At 35.4% G+C, this 22355-nt stretch overlaps 1 protein-coding gene across 2 annotated transcripts in view; it reads left to right on the top strand.

Annotated features, from left to right (window-relative positions):
* The window catches only part of CNTN3 (contactin 3), a 332442-nt gene that overhangs the window by 111985 nt on the left and 198102 nt on the right, over positions 1-22355 (top strand). For both annotated transcript variants that reach the window (XM_035276115.3, XM_054245874.2), the window contains one exon: positions 9835-10010. In XM_035276115.3, coding sequence (XP_035132006.1) covers positions 9835-10010 — 176 coding nt within the window. The remainder of the gene's footprint in view (positions 1-9834; positions 10011-22355) is intronic.

Here is a 22355-nt window from a genome sequence, read left to right as displayed (position 1 = left end):
AAAGAATCTTGTAAAAGAATGTCCTTTGAAAGCCCAAAGCCTGCTTTATAGACTGATGCCAACTTGTCTGAAGAGTGATCTTATCTTTGTTTTTATGCCATTTGGTAAAAAGAACTCTTAATTGGCCATATTAAAAATCCAAAAGTTCAGAAATTCTCAAGAGAAATTACTTGTCTTAGGGTTTAATTGAGAATTTTATTCTTTTTTTTTTTCCATTTCCCTGCCTGAGCCCCAAAGCCAGTATTTAAAGGTTAATTAGTATTCAGTCTCATTGTAATTGCTGATAGTGCCAAAAGAGGTTACCCTGAGGAAGTATTAATACTTTTTCTAAATGAGAAAGATTTCTTCTACTTTTCATGGGGTTAGGAATGTCCAACTAACTAATGCTAACATGAAAGACACAAATAGGAGAATCCCTGGCCGCTGCTGCTGATGCTATTTAAAGGGGCCACATGTTTCGGTGAGATTGGGGTAAAATAGGTACATGACAACAGGACCAGGCAAATAATAACATTGAAAGAGGAAGACCTGCCTGAAGAACATATAGATATATTAAATAATGGCTGGAAACTTCATCATTCAGCCCTAAGCCTATCATTACATGATCACAGCTGCTTCTCAGTACTGGCCAATTGTTACCATCTAGGATCTTGTAAAGAATGGCCCAGTATGACCAAAGCTTTTAAAGAGAGTTTTAAAATTTAGATAGTTTCATTTTGGAATCGCTCCAATTTTAGTGTTAACTGTTTCTCTTTTAAAACATAATGTAGACCAAAGAAGCTAAGTCTTAAGTCTGAATGTGGCCCATGTGGGCTTTGTGTTTCGAACTCATAGTCCAGCTCCGGACTTAGAGATGTGCTGTCCAATATGGCAGCTGGTGACCACATGTGGCCCTTGAAATTTAAATCAATTAAGTTAAATTAAAAATTCATTTGTTCAGTCACAGCAGCTTCATTTTAAGAGCTTGGTAGTCACATGTGGCTAGTTGCTACTGTATTTAACGGTACAGACGAACAGTACAGACAAACAGGTCCAGCCTTGCAGAAGGTTTCAGGTTGACTCCTGGGCCCACAACTCTTTTCTATAAATGCTCCTTCATTTTCCTCTCTTTATAAGTAAGTAAACAGAACATTATTCTCTTTCAGCACCATGGGAACAGGTAAACAATTTTAATATATAGAGTGTAAGGAATTTTGGATACAGAAGTTATAAGGGCTAAACATCATTGCAAAGTGGAGGTCTTTCCTGGCCACAGTGGCCCTTAAACATGATTCTCTATAATTAGTCAAATCCTGCACATTTTAAATTTACTGGTAGTCAACTAAATGCATTCAGTATGAGAAAGAAAGGGAAAATAAAATAATACACTAGTTTCTGCTAACCATTTATTCAAGGGTGGATGTAAGGAAGGGAAGTCTGAGTTTATTTTGCCTGTATATATATAATAATATATATCTAGGCACACAGAGTACTGTACATAGTGCTATATTTGACTATGTATATATACTTTGTGTATACTATCAATTCTATATACTATTTCATTTTTAGAATATATAGTACATATGTGTGCTGTATGCTAGTCTATATAATATAAAATATATGACATGTTTTTAAGCATAATTTTGATTATATGCAATTTGTTTGTTACATATTTCTTACTGCTGCATAAGATCTGATGTCATTGTTACTTTACTTTTCTGCCTCAAGGCAAGACGAGTTATTGTTCCTCTAAATTATTTTGGCACTTACAAGAATGACATCCTTTTTGTCAGATTTCTAAGTCCAGGTCTCTGTGTTCATCCTCAAGTTCAACTCCTTTCTACATCGTAGCTTCTCCAGCTGGTGAGCTCTGGTCCCCACACCCACAATCAGCCAGTAAGAGTAATGAAATAGCCACATGTTGGAATGATGACAAAACACAATCACTAAAAAATATCCATAGTGCCTGAGGCAAACAGAGATACATAACACCTCTTACAGGGCAGTTTAAACTTGGTTGCACTATAATCTCTCCCAGGAAGCCTTCGTGACATCATTAGTGCTGGATTCTGTGCTCAAACAATGTGCCCAACCATTGCATTACCTGTATGATAAAGCTCATCTAAATGAAGTCATATTGCCCTGGTAGGCTGTAACTCCTTTAAAGGTGAAGGCAGTGTGTTCTTCATTCTTATGTTCCAAATGCCTAGCAAAATAGTGAATGCTCAATTGGTGGCATGAAAAAAGTGGTATAAAGTGAATAAGGGGGAAAACAAATAACAGAATTTGGGATTGTGTTATATTTCTGGAGTCAAGAATATCATGAAGGATCACAGGGTCAGAAGTTGCTAATAGTTTATTCTATAAGATATTTTCAAATTTGTATATGAGTCTTAACTTTTGGCTCCATTTTAAGACAAATTGCCTTGAGGTGACAAAGATGGCTTCCTGGAACTCCAGGCTACTCATATCTTCTGCAAAATGTCAACTGGAAGAGTAGGGTGTCTTTCTCATAAACATCATCAAAAGTTCCAAATGGTGTCAGAAAAATCTGAAATAAAAATGAAGCTAATCCTGTCAGTAGTCAATACCCAGCAAAGACACAAAGGTTAGATTTTAGATATTAAAGGGGATAGTATAATAAAATCATGTATTTTTTGTTTGTTTGTTTATCTTTCTTGTGTTTTTTCATTGGGGCAAGGAGAAAGGATGTACATGTACTGATCAAACACAAGTTGCTTCACATTCACATTCTTATCCAATAATAAGATAGAGACACAGAATATCTGACTGGCCAGGCCAGGGTCATGTGAGGAGGGCTTCTTTAAAGGAGAATGGAGGAGCTAGTACCAGGAAAAGCTAAGATGGCCGCAGGGAAGTCAATAAGGAAAAACATCTGTAACACTCCATGGAATAATTTTAAGATAATCCCTGATTGATATGAACCAGGTTATAACCAGTTGTTTTTAATCCCAGTATAGCTCTCTAATCTGTTTTATGTTTTTATGTATGTTCAAAATTTATCCATGAGTGAGAAATGGGACTCTATATCATAAAACACATTTTAAACATTCAATTAAAAAAAGCAGCATTGCAACTTTAACTCATTTAGATCTTTAACAATTATTGCTGAAGTCTAACTAGTTATTTTTGGATAAAGTATTGAATATGCAAATTCAGACATTCATTCTTTGAAAGGCTGCAATTATTCTCATCACTTCAGTAAACATATTAACAAACATTGCATTTGAACACAAACGCATTTGCTTATTAACTTGAAAGCTGCATCTAAAACCACAAATTGCTTCTGTGATTAAATTTCTAATTTTCCTGTCAAACCCCAAATAAAGTATTGCCTGTTGGTTTAACAAGTGTTTAGTGCGGGCATATTTCCTAAGCTCAAATCCCAGCCCCTCCCAATGTTTTGGTAAGTTATTTTGTTCTTTTCACATTGGTTTATGTTGAGGTTTAAAATACGGTTTACATTGAGGTTTAAAATAAGTTTGTTTTTCTCCGGAATGTTGTTTGTATGCCCATTGTCCAGACCAGATTTTGTGTGGCGGAGTACATATTTGAAAGATAATATCTTTATGTAATCAACTGTGAGGTGAATTTTATTTGGGGATTATTTTTGAAACTACTGGAAGTCATTTATTTTTAGTTTCGTTAGCTTCAATTTCAGGTTGTGATGTTGTCTAACCTTATTAGTGGGTTCAAATGGAGGACACATTTAGAGCCTGTTGCCTTAAATTATACCAATGATAAATAGATCTGTGTTTATATTCATTATTGTTATTCCATACTAGTGTGGTTTTGTGGAAAAGGTTACCATTTCTCATAATAACTAATATGTTAAATAACAATAACTAGTAAGAAAAGGAAAATGATGATGCATTAATTCCCTATCTTTAAGATTGTTTATCGACAATATGGATGACCATAGTCAATGAAGACTACGTGGAGGTTAGTTATGGCTAGGGTAGAGAACAGAATTAGGTTACTTTATTCAAGAAACTTCTGTTAGTTTCTGTCATGTACGAAGTATGGTGCCTGAGGGTAGAATTTCAACAGTGATTGAAATAGTCATTATCCCATGGAGCTTACATTACTTTCAAAAGCACCATTTGACCCTTAGAATTTAGGCTTTTTTGCTGATTTAACTTATTATTATACAAATTTGTGTACACACACACACACACACACACACACTCGGTTTCTCTCTCTCAAACATAGTTTGTTCTTTGTATTAGAAAGCAGTGATTTTTATACCCTTAGCCATTGATGTTTTAGTTTATTTCCTGGTAGTAACAATGAAAGTTTTCTTCATTTAGAAGTAGTCATTACCAGTTTTGAAATATCTCCTATGTCAGGTACATTATGCTTTCTATTCAAGAATCAAAAATTGTTGGCCTCAGGGTATGCAGCTGTTTTAAAGAAATTGTATTCAAATTCATTTTTAGGTAGAAATCTGCCTTAGACTCCACCATTATGTTTTACTGGGCTTGGTCCAATTCTCTCAGACACTACCTTTTTTAGCCAGTGTCCCTGTTGTGTGTAGAGAATATAACTAAGATTCAGAAGAAGGAGACTGATCATAGGTACACTACCTTAAGTAGCCCAGTAACCCACGACTTCTAATTGCAGTACTCCAAATATTTATCTCTAATTATTGACAGAGATACAAGTTCACATAGAACTGTCACACGAACCAGTTTAAGAGGTTTAGAGCTCATTGAAAATTACTAGATTTGTGAAATATATATAATAAACCATTTCTCACTTGTGATCCTAAAAGCAAATTCGAATTTGGTGTAGAGTGAGTGTTTGAACACTGAAGGCTGACACTGAACTTACAGGATCATTCCAGAGTGTTACAACATGATGATTATGCAAAGATGTTTAATATTTTGACATTTACCACTAAGCTAAAGGTACAAGGCTAGTCTAATTCTGGAGCATGATGTAAATGTTATATGATTGAAATGCTGGTATATATAGCCCCAAGACACATGAGGTTGTCTTCTTCTTTTGCTCCAGATCAGTGCATTAAGCCTTTTGGAATGGGATTTCGGTATGCAAATATACTTTTATGAAGTTTTAAATAATTTCCATATTTCAAAAAGATTTCATCCTGATACTTAGAGTTCCTGGTGAACTTTTAAATTCTTTGGTAAAAGTAGAAATTCGTAACATTTACAAAGGATTATGAACATGCAGAACCAAAAGCCAATGTTACTACTAAATGCTTCCCAAATTCATGACCTGAGTGTGCCATTTTATCTGTCACACTTTACTACTGAGTGTTGTGTTTATGAAGCCCAGATAGTTGGATTACAGTTTCTTGTAAAGCAAGTGAGTCTAATTTGAAGATTTATTGGACACATACTTTGTAAAGAAGGAGCTAAACATGTGTATGCCCTCAGGTTTTTTGTTTTTTTTTTTTGAGACTGGCTCTGGCTCTATTGCCAAGGCTTGAGTGCAGTGGTGACATGTCAGCTGGCAGCAACCTCCACCTCCCAGGCTCAAGGCCTCTCACCTTAGCCTCCTGAGTAGCTTGGACTCTAGGTGCACAACATCACACCTGGCTAATTTTCACCTTTTTTTGTAAGGATGAGGTTTCACCATGTTGCTCAGGCTGGTCTTAAACTACTGGTTTTAAGAGATCTTCCCAGCTGGGCCTCTTAAAGTAGTAGGATTACAAGCATGAGCCACTGCGCCTGGCCCTTATTATTTATTTCTTATACAAATGAAAATATTAGACATACTTAGAAATCAGTCTCAAATATGAGTATTTTGCCTTAGGAACTTAGGTGTACTTAGGAACTTAGTATTTTTTTCTCTCAGGATAAAATATTAATAACTATTGACAGCTTAGACCCAGAGATTACTTGCACATTTCAGAGTTTAAACAAAGACAGCCTTTTTGAATTCACATATTTTCAGCAAGAGGAAAAACAATCAATGTTTAATAAGATATTGAGAAATTTTATATCACCTGGGGTGAGTTCCATTTAATGATGAATAGTATTAGGCAGGAGAAAAATAATTACATTGCTTTGTTAAAAGAAAATTAACATTCTTCTGATTATGGCAAGTATATTTTAGCACTAAAGAGTTTGCTAACACAAATGCGCTAATATTTTGGACCATATTTAAAAATGGAGAAACATATTTTAAAAAGAATAGTCTTTGCCTTTTCACATAGTGAAATAATCTAGGGATTGTGTGTGTGTTATAAAGACTGAAATAAAGAAAACGAGAAACATTTGTATGTAATGGAACAAATCTTTTCCATTATTGTTCTTTAGTCAAAACTTAAGGATGATAGCTTTTAGATCTGAGACACCTAATGAAATAAAGTATATTCCAGCATACTTTATGGTTTCCTAAATCTTTCTGGCTGTTAAATACACAAGAATAAGTGCTTCTCCATATTTTATTTATCTTTACAATTTTCCACATAGCCACTGTACCTTGATTATTCATCGGCTCAACACAAAAACACAATTTTCACATCAGGCCTGCTTAGTGAAGCCATAAACATTCTAACTCGTGAGCTAAACAGTGTTTTATTCACATACAAACTGCTCTTCTTAGGTGAGGAAAACACAAATGCCCTTTGTCACGAGAGCCCTCCATTCAGAGGTGTTTGAAATTAATGATATCTTTCCTGATTTGTGTTTAGAGGAGGTTTTTCCCCTGTAAGCATTTAGTCACTTAGTAACTGAGAAATCTTTTACAGTTTAAAAATTAAACTCACCCACTTTAGATTTACTGTCAGATGTATTCTTTAAAAGGATCAGTATGTGTTCTCATCCCACGTTTTGCTGACTTCTCAGGAAGGGTACCAATGTAGTTCAACCATAGGTGAAAGACAGTCCTCCGTTCCATGTAAAAGGAGAGGACTAAAAGCATTGAGTCAAACATAGCACCAATATGTGCTTGATGAGAATGGAATAAAAGAGAAGCAAAGGGGACAGATGGGTTTGCAGCCTTTGATGGGGGGCCTCTTCCCATACTAACCATGGCATTTGCCCGTTTGTTGAATCCCTACCCCGTGGAAGCGTTGAGCTGAGAACTTTGCATACATTGTCTGAATAAATTGAAGAGCAAGCCTATGAGATGAATGGCATTTTCTCCATTTTGCATGTTAAAAGCTTAGGTTCGGGGGTGTTAGGTAATTTGCCATGGTCATGATGTAGGTGCCCCACTGATAAGCTAATGAGCAGTTGGTTCCAAATCCAATTTGTTTTCATTACGCTGTTGCTTGAAAGGCATGGCTAAGGCCTGGGGATTAGACAGAAGGGTGGAGGTGGGAACAGAAACTAGGAAACTAGGGGAAAAAATACCTACAAAAATGTGAGCTTCCTGAGGTCAGGGACCTTTTACCACAACTTCAGAATATAGAAAATTGCCTGACATAGACACTTTGTAAATGTTTTTTAGTGATCGAGAAGAGAGGGAAGGACAAAGGGAGGAAAGGAAGGAAGAAAGGAAGGGAGGCGGAAGGAAGGAAGGGCTTTCCAATCAGTTGTTGAATATGAAATGGGCCAAATTAAAAGGGAGCCATTCTTTTCTGCTTGTATTTACTGAATGTTCATATTAAACACTGGGAAATTTTATTAAGGTGTAGATTCTGATTCAGGATGTGGGGTAGGGCCCTAGATTCTGCATTTCCAACAGGCTTTCATGTGGTGATGATGCTGGCCTACAGACCATATTATTTCAGAGTATTCATAAAGAGTGTGAATGAACACTTTTCCTTTATTTGCTTTTCTGAATTTCTATAGTTCTAGGACTTGGGATGGAATAAGATGAAAGATTTATCAGTGCTCCCAGTTCAAATTCAAACCTTAAGGGTAGACTTAAAATCAAAATAAGACATGGTAACGCAAAATGTTCATGCAGATATGGACTTGTCTTGGGAAGGGTCATAAGAGTTACTTCATAAGTAAACCAAACAAAAACCAACAGCAGAAGTCTACCATAAATGAAAAAGATGTTATTGCTTTTTCTTTCTAATTTTGCTCCAGTTCAAAAGAGAAGAGTTGGGACCTTCAGTTTGTTTTCTTAATTTCTTCAGGTCTTTTTATTAAAAGTGTTGCTTTAAGAACTGAGAAATTTGTATGTGAAGGAAAAAAGAACAAATGAGAAAGCATTGATTTATAAAATTAGCAAATGATAAAATATTACTTTGAGCAGTACAGTTTCAACTTATAAACTCACCCCTTTTCTTTACTATTCAGCCATTAATACTTCATTATGCGTTATTTCAGATATGGAAAATGATATAGACATACAGCAGGGCATAATGATGAACATGCATATAGTTATTAATTTAAGAAATAAAGCCAAAAATGCTAAGTTTCCCAGTGTAGGCTCCCTAGCACATCCTACCCTCTTTGCATGAAAGATTTAAAATATCTTAAAGTTGAGGTTTATTAATTTTCAGACCTTTTAAAATATACTTAGTATATAATTAATAATTATTTATTAATGTATTATGCTGTATAAGACATAATTAGAAAAATATATGTGTATATTAAAAGGTCTGAAAATTATAAACCTCAACTATGTTTTAAAACTTCACATAAATGATATCTACCTGAATTTTTAAATTTGCCTTCTTACGTATTATTGCTTGAGTCATCCATGTTTATAAAAGTGACCCATTTTCACAGTTGTATAATATTCCATTTAACTTTATGCACCTCTATTCAAGTTGATGTTCACATTTCATCTCTTTATATGTCTTCACAAAATATATGCAGGTCAAATATTTCCTATATTAAGGCAACAATTTTTAGATGGCCCATAACATCACTGAAGAACTCTGTGCTAGAATTCAAGTAGATGCCACTCCTGATCCCTCCAATTAGTAGTTTTGGGGTCAGTTGTCAACTCACACAGTTGCTTTATTAAAATCATCATCTATAAAATAGTCATTATATTACTCTTTTTTCCAAAATATTATAAGGAACAATTGATATGACCATTGTTATAATATGCTACAATTTACAGAACTGCTCGTAGTGTCATTTTAATATAAAATTTGGGTCATCTCGGAAGTGGGTGCCCCATTTTTTATGGTAATGTGTTCTTGATATTGTGAGATATGGATGGGTTTTAAAGGTGAAGTACTTTGATGTGCCAAGTATACTTATTGTTTAAAAACTGTCCGCTTGGAAACTCTTATTTAAAAACCTGCTTCTCCCTTCATTTTTCTTTAGGCTTCCCATTGATAAATATGGCTCTGGGGTTAGTGCCTTTAGTTTTTCCGACCCCCTGGGTGGTGTTTACGGTCTTTTGCCACAGTGTAGCATTTTGTAAATTGCACTGTGATGGCTTAGAAAAGTGGAGAATGCCTCAGGGACAGGTATTTACCCAGACAAATTGAAATGGATAGTTGAGCACTTACCCAATTAATTTATTAAATGTGCTCAGTCAATCTGGATAAATCAAAGAAATGTGCTGTTTTCTTCCTTCATTGTCAGCTGGAGCTTGGCCTAAAGTATCTGAGATAATTACCTCAACTTTCTACTTCATCTTTGCCTATACAGACCTAGCCTAATTTTTTCCCTCGTGAACAAATAAAATCATTCCCACCTCCTAAGAAACCTTTAAAAACCTTTAACTTCTAGATGCTACTTTGTTGTACTTTCTACTGTGCTTTAACTTTTTGTTTCTGATAAATACTGGGGCATATTTGATCTTCAGTTATGTAACATTTGAATAATAGATATATATCACTTTTTACTTATATGAGGGAAAATGTTTAAAGTAGATATTTTAATCAAGATCCTTCTTTTAAGTTTAAAGATGCTAAGGAGGGAAAACCTTGATACTGTTTTACAGATGGCAGCTGAATGGAAGTGATATTGATACGAAGATGGAACATCACTATAAGTTGAATGGTGGAAATCTTCTGGTTATTAACCCCAACAGAAATTGGGATGCAGGAACTTACCAGTGTTTTGCAACAAATTCACTTGGAACAATTGTCAGCAGAGAAGCCAAACTGCAGTTTGCTTGTAAGTTTATGTTCACATGTCTAACAAATTCAGCGTTAGAAAATATATAACTTAATTTGTGTGGTCATTTTGGATTTCAGAAATAATAGGTGGATTTTATTAATTCAATCAATAGGTTGAGAAAACGATTCAGTATGATTTTTTGGACATCTCGTAGTGTTCAAATCAGAGCTTAAAAAGTGTGTGTGTGTGTGTGTGTGTGTGTGTGTGTGTGTGTTTCTGTTTTACTGTTTCACAAGAATTCTGTTTAAGGAACAGAAAAGAATGCAATTGATAATTTTTTTATTCAGCGGCTACTATGTGCATTGTACTATGAAAAAAATATGAAGGAATTGTCAGAAATGGTCCTTGCTTTTGAAGAACATTTAGAAAATTCCATCTGACAAACCTGAAAATATTAAGGAACAAAGGCAGTGAGAACAAGAAGAAATTAACATGTGGTGACATGTTGTTGACCCTGTTGGAGTCCTGTCACAGATACCCTTACAGATTACCCTCAGCACAGCTCCCACTGAGGCCTGGGCTCTGGAAGCCATGTTGTACCATGTTATTTAGACTTGAGTGATACATAGCCCAATCTGGGAAAGTTGCATGCTTTCTCCAGGAAGTTTGGACTTGGACCGAGGGGCCCAATTTCTTTTTTATCATTGCTTATTTTTTCTTTTTAGTTTCTTTGTACTAGTGTCTCTCTATTACAGTTTTGTGTTTTGTACATAATACATATTATGATTACTTTGCTTCTGAGATTTTTTTTAGTTATTTACACCCAAATAATTCTGAAATTGAAATGCATATGTTCTTACAATGAGGTAGTATTCCCTCTGTTTTCTCCATAAGCTTTTATTAAACTAATGCTGGGTCATTTAATGCATGGCCTATTCTTTTGCTTTCTAGTTTAATAATGGCAAGGGTTGGCTTTGCTTGTGCCATTATATTCTGTGTCCTGTTTTTCATATTTATTTGCTCTTTCCTTTGTTTTCTCTTTACTTTTTTTCCTGTAGGCACATTTTTTTTTACCTGTTTCTACCCTGCATATTTAGAAAGCTATATGTGGTGTTTATATTATACAACTAGTTACCTTTAAGTTTGCTAAATACTTTGTGTATATTTCTCCAATAGCCAGAATTTAAGTTTATTTTTTCAAAGTTTCTCCATTTTAAACAAAGAGTTTAGTTTCCTTTTTCCTCTTGCGCCATGCTTTGCAGTATTAGTGCAATTTCCATGGTTATTGATTTAAATTATATTATTTTAGTGTATATAGGAATATATATGTGTGTGTATACATATAAATATATATGTAATAGTCTTCTCATAGATAATTGCGTATGTGCGTATCGTTTTTAACCACAATTTGACCAAAATCTATGATGTGTCTGTGTTCTACCTGGCATTAGTGCCAACTACCAGACCTCTTCTCATTTTTACATTCTGATTTTTAAAAATTTCTCAATAAATTTAAAAACATTTGCAGCCGGGCGTGGTGGCTCAAGCCTGTAATCCCAGCACTTTGGGAGGCCGAGGCAGGTGGATCACGAGGTCAACAGATCGAGACCATCTTGGTCAACATGGTGAACCCCCGTCTCTACTAAAATTACAAAAAATTAGCTGGGCACGGTGGTGCGTGCCTGTAATCCCAGCTGCTCGGGAGGCTGAGGCAGGAGAATTGCCTGAACCCAGGAGGCGGGATTGCAGTGAGCCGAGATCGCGCCATTGCATTCCAGCCTGGGTAACAAGAGCGAAACTCCGTCTCAAAAAATAAAAAATAAAAAAATAAAAACATTTGCAATATTTACTATGTTACATTTTAAAAAGTCAAGTATGTTTTATGCTTTTTCATTTTAAGGGATGTCATCATATTCCCTTAAATGTGAGTGTATCATTTGGTTGATAATAAATGTTGAGTCTCAGAGATGTTTAACAGGGAATTCCAAGTGTTTTGCTCTGTTGTCTTCTGAAATTAGTGCTGCTGAAGAGAATAAGGTGGCCAGGCTAATTTCTGGTTTTGGGGAGCTCACCACCAACCCTTGTATTTTGGGGTTCACTTGGTTGTATATAGGATTATTTTTTCTTCATCTTTGTAGTTTAAAACATAACAGATTTCCAACATTTAGCTAAATTTATTTGAATTTACTTTGCTTAGAACTTGAAAAATTTTTTTTGTACTTATACATTTTATATACAGTTGAGAGTTTCTTTTTATATAGTTTAGTTTTATATTCAATTTATTTATATTTTCAAAAGGCATGATCATCTACACTGGATTTCTTTTTTTCTGTTCCATTCTTTGAAATTCTTTTTATCTCAGCCTGTTCTTTCCTATGACTTCCTGTTCCTGATTCATAGGTACCACATCTTTTTGTATTCTTTTGAAGATGTAGTCAGTTTTCTGAAATGCTGTTTTTGATCTTGGAGACAGGGTTTCCTCCACTATTTCCATTTGGTGTTTCCATTTTTATGCTCAAGTCTTTTCAATAGGTTTTAAAACAAATCGTGTCTACACTCAGTCTTTGTCTACAAGATGGTGCTGGTGGACTACCCAGGTCCCATAGTCTTTGCCCTGTGCAGAGTGGGCGGTGAGCAATTCCCAGTCTGATTCCTTGTTTCTAGGAGTCATTACTCTTATAAAATGATACATACATTCCTCTAGTGATATTTTTATACTGTGGATTCTTCATTTTGTATCTGATAACATATGAAGACATATAATTAACTTACAGGTTTTTCGTCAGTCAGCCCCTCCTGAAAAGTATGACTTTTATGAGGGAAAAAAAAGTATGACTTGTATGAGAAAATACCTCTAAAATTATTTTGCTTATCTTGCACCTCTTGCAGTCTGCCTTATTTCCTGGCCAGCACTTTATATAGGCAGAATGGGATGAAGTTGTTGAATCAAAGATGGGATTTTACTCTACTTAGGAACTAATAAGCTAGTCTGTTACTGCTTCATGGATGCTAGAAGAAGACATGAGACTCCTGGGTCAGTGACTAAGGTCTTTATTATTCTTAGTACATAAGCATCATGAGGTTCAGCATGTTTGATTGAGTTCCCCTTAACTCCAAGTCCCACAGAGGGATGCAGTAGGGCTAGGGTAGATACTGTACCCATCTGTGAGAAACATTGGGATTAGAGAATCCATCTCTTTTACAGCAAACAGTAAGGAAGCCTGGTCTTTGTCCTAGAGGGAGACATTACCTTATCCCTCCAGGTTGCTTTCTTCAAACATATCCCTGAGATGAGGACATGCCAATGAGCAGTAGACCATTCATTCCTTTTTTGGCACACTCAGCAAAAACTGGCAAGGGAGCCCACAGTAAATGGCAGATTGCCTCTCCCAATAGAAATTATTCATTTTCTTTTTTGGTACTGCCCTTGAGTTTCTGAGTTGGTGTGCCCATATCAGGATACTTAAGGTGAGTGAAGTACAAACTTGTTTCCTACCTTTATTATAATTCTCCCTTTCATAAAGCAAACTTAAGACATAACATTGAGTCCCATGGGTTTCCCCTCAATCTGTCCCCTTCTGCTCTACAAGTTTTATTTATTCCCTATATACTGACATTTGATTGCTTAGCTGTGTTGTTATACAGTGAAATCATATTTTTTGTTTTGTTCTGCATTTTTGGTGTTTTTCTAAGTGTTTTATTTGGAAGTTACGAGAAGCAACTTGGATATTCTTCACCTGACATCACATTGGACTGGAAAGATAAAAAATGTTTTTTAATATTCGTGTGGCTGCAACAGAGATTTCTGATAAAGGAACCAAAAAGGATGACAAAATAAGTAGAAGATATTTAATACATCAGTAATTCCAAATTATTAGCTATAGTAGAGCATTGTTTTAACTTCATAGCCTTGAAGAAAAGTAGTACATTAACTGAAAGAAGGGATTAGAATGGAGACCCTGTATTAGTAGGATGCTCAAGACTTCAGAGGAATCTTAACTTTCTTTGCTGAAGGCAAATGGATGTTCAGATGTTGTCACTGAAAAATGTTCTAATTGTTAAATTTAGCTGTGTCTCCTCTCTTGACCACGTTGTATGCTTATATGATTAGCTATATTTTCTTTGTTTCTCTTAGTTATGGAGAAAGTACTTCTGTGTCCTTCATCCATAAATGAGTACAGGAAAATATGGTTGATGCACCACTTTTAACACTAGTGAAAAAGTAAAGAAATTCTATCTTAATTTTTGTGTGGCTTGAATAGTGCTTGTAATAAAATGAAAGTGAAAAGGCCATATGTCTGATACGTTTACCCTAGATTTTTAGACTCCTTTTCTCAGATATTTATCAGCTAGTTTAGTTTTTATAATGAATGATTTATTATTTAAAATTTTTTTTCTTTAGTTTTACTGGGATAGTGATGCTGTCTTTCTCCTTCAATCTGTTAACATGGTGGACCTTTACTAGTATTAAGTGATCTTCTATTCCTGGGTTAGTTTCAACTTGGAATTTATGCAGTGTTAAAAATACCTGGATGTTAGCCGTTTGCTAATATTTTCTGTGGTACTTTTGCCTATTTATCCTTTCTGGCTATCCTTTTTTGACTTTGCTTTCAAAGTTATTTTTACCTCTAAAAGTGACCTGGAGATTATTCCTTTTCTCTTCCCTAGAAAACATTGAGAAATACTGGAATTATCTTTTCCTTGAAAAAGATGTATAAGTTAAGCTTGGAGTTTTCTTTGAGGAAATGTTTTAACTATAGATTGAATGATTGAATAGTTATAGGACTAATCATACTATTTCTTTGTGATAAGTTGTATTTTTTCCAGAAATTTTATCCATTTCATTTATGTTTTCTAATGTATTGGTAAAAAATGTTTCAAAAGTTTTTAAATTTTTTTTTATTTCTGCTTTGACCATATTTATTGTTCTCTTATAAATATTATCTTGGTATCCTTTTTAAATATGATTTGTGAGAATTTGATGTTATTATTTCTCACTTTCAAATTTCCACCATCCATTTCATTCATTTTTCTCTTACCTTTATTGTTATTCCAAAGTTCTTATATTATTTTATAGTCTTTTCTAAGTACTTAAGCTGCATAGTTATCTTAGTATTTTCTATACTTTATTATTTTCTGATATAAATTTCTATGGTTTTAAATTTCCCTGAAAGTACACTTTTAGCTGTATTCAAAGAATTAGACATAACAAATTTGTTATATTTCAGTTCAGCAAATGTTATAATTTCATTATGATTTTCATTGATCTGTGAGTTATCAGGTATGACATGTATTTTAAATTTCCAAACGTGGAATTTTACTAGTCATCTTTTCATGCTGATTTCTAACCTATTGGCCCATTGACCGTGTGACTTTGTAAAAGGTATCCAGAGCTGAGTTTTGCAGCAAACAATAATTCTGATTATTTTTCCTTTCATGCATGATTTTAATAGTAGTCTTATTACATTATTTTACTTCTCAATTTTCTATCGTCTCATACTTAAGTCAACCAAAATTGTGGCCAAATTTTTAGATGTTCTCTCAGATACTGAGATGTAATCAGATTTTCTGTTAGTTTTATCTTCTTGAGGAATTATATCCTAGAGCCATTGGATTGCTCCAGTTGGACTGGTTTTTCTGTATATCAGGGACAAAGTTGTCTTTCTGGGATCTCTCTTCACCATCACTCACTCTGATAATCCCCTACAAATCTCTGCTGTGTCCACCCCCTGACACCTGTTTTCCATATCTTCTTCCTTCTTACTGTTCATTGTTTTATGATCTCATATTCTTCACATCCTAAAAAAGAATGAATGATATTTTTTATATTTTTCTAGGACATGTATTCTAAAATTAGTATACTGGCATACTTGATCAAGAGACTTGGCTTAACTTAGCATGAATAACATGTTACAAATCTTTTTCTTTCAGAATGTTGAATATACTTTGCCTTGTTAACTAGTTTACAATGTTGTTGTTGTGAAGTCTGATGCCATTTTGATTTGTGGTATCTTGTATAGAGAGGCCTGTATTTCTCTAGGGAAACTTGCGGGTTTTCTCTTTGCCCCTAGTTTTCTATTATGGCAAAAAACACAATTACTTTTGCAGCAACCTAGTAAAATTCCACAATGACTTGATTTGTTGTAGGTCAAATTTATTTCACATGTTGGTTACTGTGTGGGACCTTGTAGTTTCAAAACATGAGTCCTTTAATTATGGGAGATTTTATGATTTCCTCTCTTTAGTTTTCTCTGTTTTCTATGTCACGTGTATGATTACTTGCATATTGAACCACCTGGATTAGATTGTTTCTCCCAGCCCTTCCTCCCTCCCCCAGACAGTCTGTTCAAATTTTCTTTTCTTTGACTTTTATCTCTATTCTTGATAGACTACGTTAGTCCTTTCTTTAAATACTTCTATTGAGTTTTTAATACCTACCATATATTTATATAATTTAAGAGACTTTTACATTTGAAATTTCCATTCTTTAGCATATTCTAGTGTAATTGTTGTAATAGCTTATTATGTTCACATCAAAATATGAATGACAGTTATTTCCCTCTATGTCTTCTTCCCACATACAAACTGTTTTGTCCAAGTTGTTTCATTTCAGTTTTGTATTGATTTGTTTCTCTCTTTCAGGTGAGAAACCTTTTTGCAGCTATCTGGTTTTATTTGTTTCTGGGCACAAACTTAGGAGTGTGGAACTAAAACCCTAATGGAAACCTGTATGTGCTTGAGCAGAGTTTGTCATCACGAGGGTTGCTGTAGTGTGACATACCTCACTGGGCTCACCTCATTATTACCTTTTTCTTTTTAAGAAAGTCAGATTCTCCAGAAGGAAAAGAAATCCAGTTTTCTTTCTTGAGGGCAGAAGCCTCCACTGGCTCCTGGGAGCTAAGCAGAAAAGAGGCCTTAGGGGATTGCAGAATCCAATGTGCATACATGCATTTAATATACCTCACAAGACCCTCAACAAAATATCACTTCCAGTTCAGACAGCCTCTCTTTACCACCTTTTGAGAATAAGCCTCTTCTCTTCTGGTGTGGAGCAGGGCACTCACCTGGCTATGTGGATGAGACAGAGAATTTGTATGCCTAACTGCAGCTTCAAATTCTTACCTTCCCATTGTTATATTTCATTTCCTCTTCCAGATGTGTCTGCTATCCCCAGTCCTAAGCTGTTGAGGATTCTGCCCACACATCAATCACTTCTATGCTTTGCTCACTAAAAACTTAAAAGTCATCTTTCTCCATGAGGCCAAAACATTTAATATCATGACACCTGTTTTCTAACATTTATATTTGTACTTTCTTCTTCTATTGTCCTGTCTTTGTGGGTTTATGCCTTTACAAAATATCTCTTACCTACTAGTAAGTAAGTAAATATTCCTAGTTGGGGAATATTTCAGGACTAAGAGAGAAATGACTTGTCTGTTTCCCCTAGATCCTTATTGTTATTTCATGTAACTGTTGCTTGTTAGCTTAGCCCCTGTGTTTACTGTTTCCCTTGCACCCATTCTTGCATCTGGAAGCATTTTCCTTCTTTAAGATCTGTATTTCTTTTAAATATTTTAAATTTGTGGTTATTGTGGGTACATAATAGGTGTATATGTTTATGGGGTACATGAGACATTTTGATACAGACATGTCACATCACGGAGAATGGGGTATTCCTCCCTCCCAACATTTATCCTTCATGTTATAAACAATCCAATTATACTCTTTTAGTTATTTTAAAATGTGCAATTAGGTTATTATTGACTGAAGTCCACCTTTTTGTGCTATCACATAACACGTCTTATTCTGTTTCTATTGAACCCATTAACCAACCCCACCTCCCCAGCCCTCCCAACCCCACACTATCTTTCCCAGCCTCTGCTAACCAACCTTCTAGTCTATAAGCTCATGAGTTTTTGTTTTTAGATTCCACAAATAATATGTAATGTTTGTCTTTCTGTGCCTGGCTTGCTTCACTTAACATAATGATGGGATCTGTATATCTTAGAAATCCTTTTAGTGAGTTCCTTTTGCTGGTCAGTACTATTTTATTTTTCATTTATTTTGCTCTTTGGTCTTAAAGTGTGTTTATTTTGCCCTTATTTGCCAAAACATAATTTTGCAGTAAAGTGTGTTGTTCAAGGCACAGACGCAGTAGCTTACTTTGTGGGTCTGAAGTTTATGTCCATCACTTAGCAGCGATGTGACTTTGGGCAGATTCTATACCTCTAAGGTTCTTCTTCTGTACAGCCAGGGTAATAAAATTTATCCCATCAGGCATGAGGACTAAATGAGCTAATATATGTCAAGCACCAGGAACACTGCCTAGCATGTAATGCATGCTGTTATCATTTTTATACAATTCTAGGAAGTGATTTTTGGAATGCATGTCTTATGGAAATTCTGGAAAATTCCTAGCCATATGTCTTCCACTTTTGCTTATCTCCCATGCCTATTCTTTGTTCCTCATGGTTTTCCTTTTGAATATATTTTGAATGATCTTATTATCTCTTCCATCTCTTTTTACTTCTCTTTCATATTTTCCATTCTGTATCTCTTTGTGTTCTTCCAAGTTAACTGCTTACCTTTAGCCTATACTATATTAATTCCTCCGTGATCTCTGCCTGATTTGTTATTAAGCTACCCTTTGAGTTTTTACTTTTAATGATTATATTTTCCATGTCTAGACATTCTATCTCCTTCTTTTTCAGGTGTTTCTGTTCTTTATTCAGAGTATCATTATTTTCTGACCATTTTACCCCTCTCTTATTTTCCTTTGTTACTTTATTTAAGTCTAAAATATTTAGGTATTCATTCATAGTGTTGTTCTGTTAGCTCAGAATATGGGAAATGCTAATCTGTGATTTGCTGATCTGCCGACTCTTCTTGTAGTGAATATTTTTGCCTTTTTAAATTTTTGATGTGAATTTTTGATCTTTAGCAGAGTTTCTACCTACCTGAACAAACATGTGATACTTGTTAGCCTTGTTTTAAGTAGTGTCCTTAACTAGCAGCTGTTACTGCTGCTGCCAGGAATCTCAGGGTTATACTCTGAGATTCTGTCTTATGTTAGTATGTTGGCTTGATGTAGCCCAACATAAATAGTCAATTTTCATTACTTATGGTAGTTATGTTCTATGAAGTCACTGCTAATACTGAATTAATGAATACTGAACTATTGCTCCTAGGAGAAATACAAGATTAAGTTCCTGTGAGCCTCTGAACATTGTCCTCAATCAAACAATTCCTCACCTTGTTTTGTGTGTGTTTCTGACTGAAGATACCTTATATGCTGTTGCTTCATTCACCCTGAACTCATGGCGAACTTCACTATAATGCATACATGAACATAGCTTAACTAACATCTATATTTTCTTCATAGGGCACTTCGCAAACTTCTTGCACATAGAAACCCTAGGCTGCATTTAAGTACTCCACTGGGGAGCCATTTTAACAACAAGATTACCAAAAACAGTGCAAACATGAAAAATGTGGCACAAAATGTGTGGTGAAAAGGACAGTTGTTTATATTGAGAGCTGAAACAAGAAGGCAGAATGTCACTTTGGTCAGATTTGGCTGGGAATATGCTATGAGGAGACCCCACATTTTCACCACTCCACATATGCCTGTGAATGACCTTGAAAGTGCTACACACGCTGATTTGGGGGTTATAAATAAACTTTAGTGAGTAGGTGGATTTTCAAGTATGAAATCCATGAATAAGAAAAATCAACATTTGAAATCCATGAATAAGAAAAATCAACTGTTTGTTACATAAATATGAAACCCCAAACCATGTGAGATAATAGGCCCAGTAGATTGAATTTTTGGTGTAAATAATACTGATTTCCACCATTCCTTCTATCTGTATTATACTCAACTTCAGTGAGCAAGAGATGAATGAATTAATTTTCTAGTCCTTTCTCTTGATCCATGGCTAGCTTTAACCATGAGTACAGACTTTCAGTAATGCAGGATGTGTGCAAAATGTCTTATTTCTAAATGGCAGTTTTCTAGGCTTAAGATCTCATCTCGTCTTTCCACATAGGCAATTGAACCTAAGCTACCAGGTTACCAAACTAATCCTGTCATCCTACACACCCTTATTACACTGTCCCAGCAACCAGTGTAAACTGTAGAATTTATGAGTCTGCTTTGTGGCTTTCTGTTTTTGCTTAGATATGCATTTGATTTAATTTTGTTGCATTTTAACCAAGATTGCCAGACAACTTGTGGAACTAGAATTCTATCTTTTCTTGAACCCCTTTATATTTTCATTCAGTTCTGTTGCTTAGGAAGATAACGTTAGTGAGGGAAGCAAGTTTTGTTTAAGCAACAAGGAGTATTAGGGTCCGGAATAGACAGAGAAGCCACATGTATTAGTATGTTCTCACATTGCTATAAATACCTGAGACTGAGTAATTTATAAATAAAAAAGTTCTGATTGGCTTATGATTCTGCAGGCTGTACAGAAAGTGTGATACTGGCATCTGCTTCCTTAGCTGGCTTCTGGGGAGACCTTGGGATACTCAGAATGATGGCAGAAGGCGAAGTAGGAGCAGGCATGTCACATGACTGGAGCAGGAGCAAGAAAACAGTGGGAAGGATGCACAGACTTTTAAACAACCAGATCTCTCACCTAAAACTCACTCACTATCCTCACTATCACAAGAACAATACCAAGAGGGATGGTGCTAAACCATTCCCGAGAAACTGCACCCATGATCTAATCACCAGGCCTCACCTCCAACACTGTAGACTGCATTTCAATATGAGATTTGGGCAGGGACTCACATCCAAACTTTTTCAGCATGTTCTTTCTAAAGGGAACTCTCGGTCAGGCATAGTGACTTGTGTGTGTAGTCCAGCTACTTATAAGACTGAGGCAGGAGAATTGCTTGAACTTTGGAAGTGGAGGTTGCAGTGAGCCAAGATCGCACTACTGCACTCCAGCCTGGGTGACAGAGCGAGACTCCATGTCAGAAAATAAAGGGGACTGTCACTGTTAAGCTCCCCATTTTGAGTCATTTTATTACTCCTAAATTTATATTTCCTGGCTTAAACTCTGCCCTGAACTCCAGGGTCAAATAACTATCTGCCAGTCCACATCTCTGGATATCAGCAGAAATCTGAAGCTTATATTTTCAAGCCATAATTTTGATTTTCCCCATAAACTTGACCTTTTCTGATGTTCTCCACCTTGGTAAGAGGGCACATTTGTTGTGTTGTTCAGATCCAAACTGAGAGTCATGTTTCACCTCTGTCTGTCTCATATTCCACATCTATTTAGCCAAAATTGCATTTATCTTAAAAATATACCCAGAATCTAGCTACTGCTCACTCTTCCCACCAGTACCACTTGAATGAGAGTCAGCTCACCTCTCAACTCCCCTGTGGCAATAGATTCTGCATTATACTCTAATTATCACTCTTTCTAGTACTGCCCCACTGCTGTAATTTCCTCATCTCTACCCAACAACTAGAGTATTTCCTGTATTTTCAGGCTGAACATATCAATACCTTTGTTGACAGAACCTCCAATGGCTTCTCATAAAGACTAAGAATAAATTTTACTCATTACCGTTGGTCCCAAGGCTCTGTCCTGGTTCCCATAAGTAATCTTCCTTTTCCTCGCATTTTCCTCGCACCAGTCTTGCCTTTCCTGTAAGTGCCGTCAATGTTGTCACCCAGACCCTTTCTCCAGGTCTGTACAGCTTGCTCCCATCATCCAGGTCACTGCTTCAGTATCATTTCCTGAAAATTGCTTTCTACCCTCTGTATTTTCTCCACAGCTTTGATTACCTGACATTTTACATCTTTTCTCTTTGTTTATTTGTAGAGAGATATTAAAACTATGTTGTTCATTGCTACATTCCTAGACTCTGGCGGTGTGCCTGGAATGTAGTAGATGCTCATTCAGTATTTGTTCAATAAAAAATGGTGAATGAGAAAATGCAGGACCAAAGCTAATCTCTTTGAAAAGTTAAGCAGAATTTGTTCTTTACCTAAATTGTCTTGACATTTTAAATGTCAGGAACTAAATTTAAATTTTATAAAAGCACAAAATAGGCCAGTCCTGTGAGCATAAAGCAAAATGAGTATGAGGGCCAGATATAGTCCAGGGGTCACTGGTGAGTGGTCTCTGACCCAGAAGTTGAGAGCAGATATACTATGAAATTAAAAGGATTATATTAGATTATGAAGGATTCTACCCTCTCACATAACCAGATATATAAGATAGCATTTAATCAGCCTGGAATTGGATTATTGATTTATTTTTGCCTTTTCTGTACCTCCCCATTTTTTTTTTGTTTTTGCTTTTCTGTTCATTTTGCAACATTTTTATAGAAAGCAGAAATTGACCATATTGCTCCTATCAGCAGAGGGTAGCACATTATTCA

The sequence above is a fragment of the Callithrix jacchus genome, chromosome 15 (genome assembly GCF_049354715.1).
Source record: "Callithrix jacchus isolate 240 chromosome 15, calJac240_pri, whole genome shotgun sequence".
NCBI lineage: Eukaryota > Metazoa > Chordata > Mammalia > Primates > Cebidae > Callithrix > Callithrix jacchus.
Note: the sequence above shows the minus strand (reverse complement) of the source record. Positions and strands in the feature narration are given on the sequence as shown.